This window comes from Athene cunicularia, assembly GCF_003259725.1.
Source record: "Athene cunicularia isolate RWA chromosome 3 unlocalized genomic scaffold, athCun1 chr3_part1, whole genome shotgun sequence".
Classification (NCBI taxonomy): domain Eukaryota; kingdom Metazoa; phylum Chordata; class Aves; order Strigiformes; family Strigidae; genus Athene; species Athene cunicularia.
Window position 1 is genome coordinate 22390663 of NW_020799097.1, and position 12431 is coordinate 22403093.

A 12431-nucleotide genomic window follows, 5' to 3' on the forward strand; every position below is an offset into this window, starting at 1 on the left:
AGGCAACTGGTAAACCTGATACTTAAAATGTACTTGAAAGGATTTTTTCAGAGGATCAGAGAAAGTAAAGATACTTGGTGACATTTCTAGGGTGTGACCAGACAGAATTAGCCTTTGGCCAGACAGTTTAGTTGAATGGTGTGGTGTTTGCCTCCAGATCAAGTCATCTAAACATGGATGCTATTGTGCAAACTAGTTGTCTAACTTCCCATGCAATAAATTGAGATTAGTTCAAAGATAATTGACTGGTACTGTTTGAGACATTTGAGACATCCACATGGGATCTGTGAGAGAATTGCATCCTTCTGGACATGCAGCTGTAGGCTAGACAGGAAGGCCTAGTACCTCTAAAAAGGTCTTAGACACCTAGGTGAGTTTGACTCAGACTGAATACAGTGTATGGAACCTGTTGTGCACCAATAGAGAGTCAAACCCCTACCTACACTGAGGTGTCTAACATTCACCTAATAGCATCCTGATACTTACCAACAAACTCTGTACTCACTGTAAGGCCAAGGTTTAATCTCAGTTGATATAGTCAAAGACAGTCAATTAAAATATACACACTGGAATCCACAAATATCAGAGCAATCCAATCAGCTCATTACTACTCAAGGGCAACTAGAAGACATCCAAACAAGGTTAGGGAAGCTTTAGAGTTTGAAATAAGTAACCTACCACTTGGCTTTCTGAGGCTGAGAACAGAATATCAAGGACATATCAATGAGTCATGATTTTTATATGCATTTCTTTATCTTTTGGAATAGTTCTGTGTCCAGAAAAAATACATATATTTCCACTCTTTGTCTCCTTCCCCCAATCAAAAAACCCATAAATATTTCAATCATAAAAATTCATCTCATCTAATACACATATCTAAAATGTAGCTGTCAAAGGCAGTCACATTAACATCCTATTATAGTCAATGGAATGTGATTTATGTCCTTTAGGATTGGTATCTGTTATGAAAGAAGTTGTCCTCTGAATGTCCCTATTTCTTTCTGTTGCCTGTAAAAGTAGTCTATAATGATAGCATAATATAGCTAGCTAACTTTTATAGATCTGAGGTAAAAGTCAGGCCTATTCAAATTGCATTATAGGCTGAAACCAAAGATTAAATCCTGGTCCCACTGAAAACAAGGATAACTGAAAGACCCATGCTCTGACTGATTTAGAGGGCTGAGAGCTCAAAAACCAGAAGCATCATTTGCTGCACCTAAATACAGGGCTGGCAGCCTGCAAGTAGCTTTCTGAGCACTGGTTTTGACACTGACTCCATCTGCATCTTGGGTAAAGTGATTTCTTGCTTTGACTATTGCCTATAATGTTGCCAGTCTCAAAAGTTCACTCTGAGATTGTGTCCAGACTTGTCACTCTCTGTGGATGAAAAGAATGATTTAAAGGTATTAAATTATCTTCAATTAAAATATATTGCAATCATTTAAATTTTTTATGTAGGACCATTGTCATAATACACTGTTAAAATTATTCCATTGTGCGCAACATTTCCTTAAGATTTACTGAGCAAACTTTTCTTGTGCTATTCAGTTTGGAATTCCTTACTGTAAGTTAAAGAAAATCACAAGCTGCACGTAGTTACTGCAAGAATGAGAACAGAAAATATAGAAATAAAACCAATGATAAGCCTACATGGTATGTCTGTAAGTGGGTTTAGGAGGCTAATGGAAATTATTTGACTTGAGTAATAAGGGTACGTGGGAAGTCAAGAGGAGACGTCTTTTTTTAAGTACAGAATTGCGGCAATATTGGTTTGATTCTACTGAAAAATGTTTTCAAATTTCCTATTTTTTTTTCAATGTGAAAAGAGTAGCCCAGTAAGAGTGACTCTTAGCTTTTGGAGCTCTTCTTTCTCTTTGTCTCTTACTGTTTTGATGACGTGACAAATGCAATCTGTATTCCTGAAAATCTGGACATACATTCTGCAAATGAAATATAGTTGAAGGTATATGTTTCCTTCCTGTAACTGAAAAACTGAGATGGTGTTTTTTAATGCAACCTCAGTATTTTAGAGGCACATAGGAACTGTTTAAAAGAGCAAAACAGCTGTCAGCACTTTGCCTTGCCATCTACAGGATGCTGGTTAGGCTATAATTTCTTGCTAATTAACTGATCTAAAATAGAACCCTTTGTAACTAGTCCATCAGCAATCCATGAGGTTTGTGTTGCCCACATCTCTTAACTTTGGCAAAGGCTTACAGTTTCTGATCTTGATGTCTTGTTTGATTTGCATTTCTGTTTTGAGACTAACATTAATTACACTGTCAAAACAGATTTTATAATTTACGTAACATGAGCTGCCTACAGACTTAAGTTTCCTCAATATGGAGGTAACAACTTATGTACGGAATGACTTGATTACAGTAATTCCTTTTAGACTGTTTTCCCCCTGGGAGACTGTAGTGTGTACTTAGACTTCAGCTTTTTCCAAATTTAGTGGTCACATTTCTACTTAATTGTTAGTTTCCTGTACAAAATCAAATAGATGTACAAAGCTTAAGCCTAAAAGGATCTACTCTTAATATTGAGTCTAACCTGATGCACAACACAGATCTTTGGAAAAAACCCACGCCCATCCAGTGATTTTGCCTTACCCCATTAAATTCTGATTGAGGTTATATGTCATGTTAATGATTTCAGTCTTTTTTCACAAGTGCTATATATATTCTGTTTAGCAGAGAGATGTCAAAAACAGATGCTGCTTAAAAAAAGTAGCACTTTATATGGGATTCATATGACAGAAGTGTCTCAGTGACATGCTATTTAAAAAAATCTCTTTTAAAAAGTCCTATATAAGAAGCACAAATCTTGCTTATGTCAATAATGTTAGGATAATGGTCCAGATACCAAGTTCGTGTGAATTGGTCTGATTCCACTGACTTCAATATCAACAACTTCAGTGGGATTAACAGCATGTTCTAGTCCAGTGCCTAAAACTGCAATCAGTTTAAAACTACCAAAATACAGAGGGTTTGCTTTTAATACCTTTGTGGAGCTACAAAGGAACCTTGGGACAAGCTATTACTAGCTGCTATGTAGTAACTGCAGCGGAAGGGATTGGGAATCAGGAAATTAGGAATCAGTCATGAATGCAGGCAAATTCCACGCAGGCTTGCTTTAACAGACAGCTCACAGGGGATGTGGAGCAGAGGAGATGAAGCTCCCACCTTTCCAATGTACACACGTTACAGAAGACAGGAGAGGTTATGTCCCAGTGCATACAAGAGTTCTATCAGTGCTGTCACAGGGACAGAGATATTGGCTAGAGTTTATCTCACCCCTTTAAGCATTTCAAAATTAGATGTCCTGATCTGAGCTGGTTGTCCTTGGTTCCCTTTACAATTGATGGAGAAAAGTAGGTACCTGCATAGAATGATTCATTTCTGGGTAAAATAAGCCTCTAAAATGGGTGAGAGTTGCCCCCAGAGTTACTTATTTTTCTCCCAGTAATTCTAAAGAGATCAGACAACTAACTTAGGCTTGGATGACTTTTTTAAGTGACTAATATGAGGTAAGATATATAGTTCTCAAATACTGTCTTGAAGGTATGATATAATTCATTGTTACTAAAAGACCCTAGTTAAAAAATTGGCACAGGATAAATGCAGCATTTTGCCCCCATGGACTATGGCAACATCAGACCATCAATTAATATCTGACTTTAGGGTGTAAGAAATATCCAGGTTTACCTAAACATGATACATGTAAAATGACCCATCAGGAAAAAAGGTTAGGAAGTTAGATACCCACCACCTAGACAATGCTTTGGGTTATTTAGTTTAAATAAAATGCAGCTCATCATATCAATTGTTCTGATAAAACTCATCTGGGTGTAAGCAGTCTTTCCAAGAAAATATCTCACAAAAATATCACTGTGAATATATCACTGGTTTTTTACTACTTAATCTGGAAAGCAAGAAACAAGTCTTTTCACGGATATCCAAGCTCAGAAAGACACTCTCTGCTGAGAAACTACCTGGTCCCTTTACTGGCTAGGATTCATTGTAAAGGGCTGAATGAGAAAAGGGAAAAAGCAGGAAGATAGGTTAATAACTAAAGTATCTTTCTGATTATATTTGAGTGAAATCTATCCAAGATTCAATTAAAATAGTTAAATAATTTAAAACAGTATGACATTGATAAGTTTTAATGACTATTTTTGCAAGCTTTGAATATCCTTACAGTTCAAAAAACCACTCTCATTACCTCACAAATGGAGAAACTCTTGAACATGGAAAACCTTCAGAAATTATAGGATCTTTCACTAGCAGAGCAGCAGGCAAAGGTGTAGACCTACCCAGGAAGCTGCAAAGAAAAGGGCTGGAGGAGCCTGGTCTGTACGAGGATGTGATGTGTCTCCCTCACCTGCCCTGCATTCACATACAGCTGATGTTTCAATTTAAGGGCAAAGTGGATCTGTTTGAGAAGTACTTTGAAGGACTTGCATTTATATTCAGTTAGCACTGCTTAGGGTCAGGTAATAAAGCAAAAACTTTTTTTTTTTTTCTGTGCAAAGCCTGAGCACATACTGCTCCAGCATTGAAAAGAGAAAGTAGACCCTCAAATCATCGGTGTAGGTCCCTGAGGTTGCCACTAATGGCACACACCAAAACCAGCAGACTTAGATTGAAACAGAGTAAATTATCTTAATGTTTTCCTCTCATTCTAGATGATTACTTTTTATTAATTTAACCAGAGGCTACATGTGTCAAAACTAAGCATTTCTAAAGCATCTTGTTATGATTCAACTTTAAAGGTATTACTGATCCAAGAAGGAAAACCCTTTCTAACATTTCAGAATTTGACTTTAGAAAAAGTCAGATTTGCTTCATAAAAATTAAACTGGCGTGCTTGACACTACAGTCTCCTTTTAATTATGTTTTACACTGGAGAACAGTGTATAATGGAAGTTGGCAAGACACATATATAAAAAGATGTGTCCCAACATCCTCTCTTTTAAATAGGGACTTCTATTCTTATTTTTGACATCCATGGCTTGGTAGAAAAATCATCAAAGACTTCATTCTTTTTGTGGGAAACAAACTCTTCTAATGGCTGAGATTTTATTTTTTTTTCTCAAAAGTCTCCTTTGGTTTCTTAACAGTCTTTTAATGTTCATCATTCTTTGTTTTGAGAACTGTTATGTATCCGCACATACATTTTTATTTTAAGAGTAGCTTAGAGGTCCTGATGGCAATCATGGAGCATAGTGAAGAGGTTTCAGTGCATTTCAAGGACAGCCATGTTAGCTGAAACTGTAAAAACCTTTGGCTAACAGTATTCATGATGGTCAACAGGCTATACCAATAACTGAGCACTCTCTTCATACAGGATTAGATTTAACTGTGGCCTTTCATTAGGAGAAGGTCTCTTTTTCCTCTTCTGAAATGGTTTCACAGTTAGCATTCACCTTCTCTGTGCAAAGCAGAAGATCTAGCATCAGCCTGGAAGTCTGCACTATTTCTGCCTGTGCTGTGGTTCCCCAGAGAAGCCCTGTCTGCCTGCAGCAACATGCCCCTGGGAGCTCTGCCTCCAGGGCAGATCCATACTCCCTGCAGAGTAATTATCCTCCTTCAGAATAAACCTCCTTACAAAACAGAAAATCCAGTTTACTCCTGCCTTGTGTCATAAGGGACAACCGTTTCCTTTAATTGATGGTGCTTTCATGTAAATTCATCATCCATTTAACTTGGTGATCTCAGCCTAAATAATGTTATTTTGACTAAGTGCTTAGTGGTTATATTGATTTGTAAAAACCCGTCAGGTGAGTCTATCTTGCAAATGGACCAACAGCAGTGATTTATTAAAAGGCTGTCTTTTGAAAGGTGTTCTGAATGTCACCTACGGCCACTGATATTTCATCAAATATATCATGTCTCTCCTTCTGCCTTTTGTCTGTGAATCTCTACGGATAACCTGAAGTTATATCTAAATTGAATTATTTTAGTAATTTTATTTCTAGTACGAACTGTGTGGCACTGAAATATGGGCAGAGTAACTGACTTATTTCTATGGCTGTAGCAACAGTAACCTTAGGCAAGTTTAATGAAATTCAGTGTAGATTAAGACGAATATTCACTTCCAGTTATATTAATTAAATTTAAAAAAAAAAAAAATCCTGTTACTTATGAATTACCAGGAAGCTTTCCTTGGATTTCTCTTGTATGTGTCCAAACCATCAAATTATCAGTTCTCCAGTGCTGGGATTGTCTTCCTGGTTACTCTGCAGTGTGTCCATAATGTCTGATGCTCTGGTTCTGACTGGTGCTTCCTGACTGGGACCACAAAGCACATAGGAAAAATTAATTCCATTTACAAAACAGGTCACTTGTAGCCATCTCTGTGCCAAGTTCATCACTGATAGGCAATCTTGTATATGCGAGGGTCATCTGGTAGTTAAGGTATCAAATGTAAGTCATATGTATGTGCTAGGAGAAGATAACTGGAGTTGGTGTAAATGGGCACGACAGTCTTTATATAAAGGCAATGATCCTTACAAAAACAAATTGATGTGTTCAATGTTTTCCTGCCTGAATGACAAATTAATGCATGTTATGCTGCATTGCTACCTGCTCCTTTCTCCTTAACAACTTATACCTGGTTTTCATCATCGTTTAGTCTAGCCCACTATGAAGCAGCACAGAAGCCATTTTGTGTGTTTTCAATCCATTTCTCTAAGAATGTCCTTCCTTAAAGGAAAATACAGTAAAGCTAATTGCTGATGCTTATGTTGAAGCAAGGCAAGTACCTGAACAGTTAATACTTTGATTCAAATGGAAGTCTAAAATACCCATAATAGTTTAGAATTAGAACAGGTTTTTAGCATTTTTATCATTTTTGGTTGATGATCATAAGCTAAAAGATGGAGATAGACTGCATTTTATGAGCTAAAAAAATATATATTTTTCCCACTTTATTAAAAAAGACAAAAAATAATTTTTTCCATGTTAAGATAGCCTTTGAATACAACTGAAAGTTTCTTTTTCATAATTCCTTCTGTGTTTAGTTTAAAAATTAAAATGATATATTTACCTCTTGTGCCATCTACTTTACTTTGCATTTAAGAGCAGCTATAGATTTTACAAATTGATTAACAGCATGGCAGAAGGGTGTTGCTTTTACTTTGCCTGAGTCTCACTGCTCAGCAGCAGAATTGGTGAGAGAAATATCAGGACTGCCCAGCATATACACACTAAAACTACTCGGAAAACTAAAGAAATCAGAAATCTTTGGTCATCTTCTGTGAGCCACAGAAACAATAGAAGATTATCCAGGATTGATGTTTTAGATGTCAAAACACGAAGCATGTCTCTGCTTCTGCCAAAGTCCACATTTTAGATCAGTCTAAAGTCAGACTGCAGCAGCTCTGCCCTCCTGGCACTCTGCTTTTGCACTCCCTGTCCTCACTCTGTGCTTCGCCCCCAGCTGTCGTGCTGGCTCTGACACACAGCCTGTCCTGCTGCGACTGAAGACAAGGATCCTCCATCCCAGTCTCCTTTTTCCCAGTTCAGCTTTCAGCACCAGTGCTCTGGATGGAGTTACTCGGGCACTGTCCTTGGCCAGCGCTTGGTGCCCAGGGGCTGCACTGCCCACCACCAGCCCTCCCTGCAGAGATGGCAAAACCCACCACAGCTCTGGAGTTTGTAGAACGGTGGACTAAAAAATGGGGAAGGCATGAAGGAGCGCTGAGGAGGTTTATGTTGCTTACTTTGAAATAATGACCACTAAGGCCAAGAAATTTTGAGAAGTAGCAAACAATGCAAAGCTGTCAGGAGCTCCTGTCCATCAGCATGATAAATGGGGATGATAAATGAAAATGAACTTAATTTTCTATTAGGAAAAGGAAACGTTTCCTCCCATATATAACGTGGTATGTATGACTGCTAGGCCTTATCATCAATAGAATTGGCCCTATCATCAACACTGATGATAACAGGAACATTCACAGACATAACAACTAAAAGAAAAAAACCTCGAAAGTGACATAAAATTTCACACATCAGACCTTAAGCCAGTACTTATTTATTAGAGACTTAAGAGCAAGCATGAACAGTAAACTATGGATTACAGGGTTACTTTTCTCCTTTAACAAGCCCCTAATCTGTTATGTAGTCATCTCTTAAGTCAGCAACACATACCAAGTTTATCTAAGACAAGTCTTGCTTACATTATTCATCTAAGCTATCCCATTTACTTCAGTAGAACTGCTTGAGTGATTAAAGCAAATAGAATTTGGTGGCAAGATTTGCCTCACAAGTTCACACTTCCATCCTCTTACCTGGTTTTGTTATAGTCTCCAATTAGTCCCAGGTCTCTGGGCTCTGAAACTGTTGTTCCAAATATGTATTCATTAACTCTGTAGAGATGGATTTTTTTTTTTTTTCTGCTCAATATTTGATCTCTGTAACTGTAGCTTAGAAATTAGTCATATTTCTTCATGCCGTATTTCACCGTAAATGCGTTGCCAGTTTCTCACAAACTTTCAGTCTTTCTCCTGATTTCTTCTCCTTATTGAACATCTGTTGGTTTTTAAATTCCCGTTTAGTGTTCATGATCAAGTGCTTGCCAGAATACTGCAGTAACTGTAATACTTAGTGGCTTCAAGAGATGTCACTCTATTGAAACAATTAGAAATTTCCAGAATAACATATTCAATCCTAGGGGAAAAAAAGAAAAAGCAAGTGACTGTTTTGGTTTTACTACAAGAATTTTTCTTTTTTAGAAATGTAAATGAAGATTAAGTTAGCTATGAAAGGTTGCAACGGAAGTTTAAAATTTATATGCATTAGACAGAGAAGTGATCTGCTGCCTGAGGAGTAGGGACATACTTGCTTGTGATGTTTCACTATCATATTTACCATGTTTCATTATTCATTATTTGCATGAAGACAGACAGTGAAAGACAGTAAATTAGTTAAAACAGTGATAACCAGTTTTACAGGTAAAAATATCTTTCTGTTCTGGATTTTGTTCACCCTATCTCACCCCATTGTCTCTATTTCTAATGTTTCCCAGCACTTTGATCACTTGCATCTACGTTTTCAGGGGGAAGGTGGGGGAGCAGTATTTTATGGCAGCTCTCTTAGTGGACAATCCTTAGAGCCACTGCTTGAGCTCATAGGACACTCTCTTAATTTCCAAGCTTTACAGCCTCTCCCTTCTTTCATGAACTTTCTGTATACCCTAAAGCATCTGAAAAATATTGGTTTTTTCTTTCTTCTTAACTGCTGGTTACAAAACTGACAGGAGATAAGATTGGTGATAGGACAAAAAGATAGCACTTCAAAAAAAGCACACAGTCTCAGAATCTGAAGAGCATGTTTTCACGTGTCTCAATCTGTTAGAGCAATTTAGCTCAGAGCAAGACTCTCTAAATCTGTACCAGAATTGAGCAGTGTCAGTAGTAATTCAAAATGTGCTTCAAAGGAAGGTTTTCAATTCCTAGCTCTGCCTAGTGCTCTTTTATTTATGATCACCCTTTTATTTATGATTATCAAGAAAGAAAATTTAAAAGCAGTCTTCTCTAGTCTCACTTTTCCCATAGGTTAAACTGGTGATACAGGCTCAGCAGTCCCAGGTATTATCAAATTCCTAAACTGGTCTCTTCTCTCCAGAGAGCTACAACATAGCCTCATTTCATAAATCATGATGAGAGAGGCACTCTTTCTGACTGCATTGCTCATCAGCCCATATTTGTATAATGGAAAGAGGAACTCTTGTAGAATCCTTTTTGGACTCAAGTAACCCGAATCCCAAGGTTTTCTGAGTCACTGTTGGAATGTCCAATACATTTAACAACAGAAGAAGGCAAAACTTAAGTCATTCATTGTCCTGATCTCTGCATCTTACATTATGCTACTTCAGCATTATTGATATGGGGAAACAGAATAATTTTCTCTATCTTTCTGAAATTATACAAGAAATTAATTGGACTTGATTTTCCTGTATGGGAATAGGGAAAGCTATATCACAATGCATTTTTGTATCAATTGCAAATTTTATGCTTTGGGGAAAAAAACCTGTTCCATAACATAAATGATCTTATTATTACCAAATAAGTATAGTGGGCTTAGACAATTAGAAAATTCAGCTGTGTGATATTAATGACTAAATATCTATCTCTATGAAATCTAAAATTTTGTAAGGAAGCAGTAGTGGCACAATTCTGCATCTGTAGAACTTCCTTGGATGTTCTATTGAGCCTTTTGCTGCAAGACAACATTTATGTTAAACCAGCCTCAGACCTGTTCTGTTCATCAGACTAAAAGTCTTAGTTCTGTTTATGCATAACTAGTTCTCCCAGTGTTTTAGACCCTTTTTGATATCCATATTTCCATATTCATTGTATTTAGGTATATACCCCTTCAGTGTATGTTCTAAGGATTTAAGGCTTACTGAAGTATAATAGACAAAACTCACTTGGTATTACATGTATTTTTTGCTTGTTGTCCAAGTGTCTAGTAGCTTTGCACATATTGTAACATTTTCTGCATGCCTGGGATTTCCTTTTATTCACCATATTATGGATATTTTTAAATCATATACTTCTTCTGTAAGTAAACAATCTTGCCCACTTCCAGTCAGTACACCTGCAAGTATTTTTAAAGATTAAAGTGTGGCATACTGTAATGTAGAAGTTTCTGAATAATATTTTGTTGCAGTATGTTGATGCTACTTTCTTAATATACTGTATCAATACAGAGTACAGCAGAAATGACCTTAGAAGCCCCAGTGTGTACCTACCCAGCACAAGTCTTAATGCACACAAATCCTCACTTTCTTCTTCACTGTAATCTGGGACTCCAATTTCCACCCCTTGCTTCCTGGTTGAAATAAAATGGTGCTGGGGATATTCATCTGACTCTGAGAGACACTTTCAACTAATAATGAGGTTCACAAAGAGTGCTGTGTTGCACTGTCTTCATTTTTAAGTAGCATAATCTTAATGTTAAGGTGATTTCTGTTGTGAAATTTCCATCAGATTAATCTTGATTTTTTTTCTTTTTTTCTTTTTTTTTTAATTCTTTCCATAGCCGTAACTTACACAAGTTACAAAAAAACACCGCCACCGGTACCCCCTCGTACCACTTCCAAGCCACTGATCTCAGTCACAGCACAGAGCAGCACAGAATCCACCCAGGATGCATATCACGACAGCCGGACTCAGAGGATTTCCCCGTGGCCACAGGATGGGCGAGGGATGTACAACTCCACCGACAGTTTGGACAGTAACAAGGCCATGAATCTCGCCTTGGAAACTGCGGCTGCGCAGCGCCATGCCTCTGAAAGCCAGAGCACCTCGATACGAACCAGTGACAAGGCCATTTTAGTGACAAAAGCAGAGGAGTTTCTTAAGAGTCGACGTTCCTCTATAGGGATCCAGGTAGCCTATCATTAGCATCTGTTCTGTGATGAATTGCTTGCCTTCTTTCTGTAAATAGCATAGAATGACTCATTCAGCTTCACTGGCTCTAATAATCTAACAAACAACCCCTGGCTGCTTAGCATTAATTGTAATTCACATCATGGCAACGTGGCTGTGCAGAAAGTCTTCAACTAATATGCTGTACCTGGAAGAAAATGAATGAATAAATCTCTAGGGAGGTTCCCTGTCATTAACACTTGATATGAAAATTATACTGCAGAGCTACAGGTGAACAGCATGTTCATCTCCTGCCCTCCATGAATTCACAGTCCTTTTTATAGAATTACACCAGCTTTAAAATGCTTGACTATTTTTTTCCATTATCTTTCTCTTCTGACCTTGGAAAATGTGTGATGCTGCCGGATCTTCAAGTTATTCTACTTAAAAAGAGTCCCCTCCACCCTTAATTTTAGTTGTGCTGGGGAGAAGGTACCAAGGAAATGTGCTGGTGTAGATACAGCATAATTATAGATGGCAAGTAATGAAAGAACATTAATAAACACAGTTTTTCAGCATTCCTCCATTTGTACACAAAAAAATTGAATATTTATTTCACCTGAAAAAATGTCTCTCAGGCTATGGAAACCTCAGTTACATTGTGCTGTTTCAGGTGAATGAAATAAGACGATTTCAAATGCAAATTCTGAACGCTATTTCTTCCATTAAATGGAAAACACTATAGAGAGCAATGGTCATTTTTTTAGATCACGAGGAAGTACCAAGTAGTAATAAAAATCAGAAATTTGAACTTGCAAAGAATGCAAAGTCCTTTGAAACACAAGAGTAGAGGAAAAACTAGACATCTGTTCTGCTGTTACTTAGAAACATATAATTTTAAGTATGTTAATATTCCCTTTTACATCACTAGGTTCACTTCTGTGCTTAAAAATCTCTATTTTTGCCAGATCAGCTATAGAGAAAATGCCATGTATTTTGTCATAGTTACAGGTATTGTGGAGACAGCAACATAGATCTTGAGCAGGTAATA

General features: G+C 37.3%; 1 protein-coding gene across 4 annotated transcripts in view; it reads left to right on the forward strand.

Moving 5' to 3' along the window:
- The window catches only part of DLGAP2 (DLG associated protein 2), a 312584-nt gene that overhangs the window by 264481 nt on the left and 35672 nt on the right, over window positions 1-12431 (forward strand). For all 4 annotated transcript variants that reach the window (XM_026845663.1, XM_026845660.1, XM_026845661.1 and 1 more), the window contains one exon: window positions 11052-11401. In XM_026845663.1, coding sequence (XP_026701464.1) covers window positions 11052-11401 — 350 coding nt within the window. The remainder of the gene's footprint in view (window positions 1-11051; window positions 11402-12431) is intronic.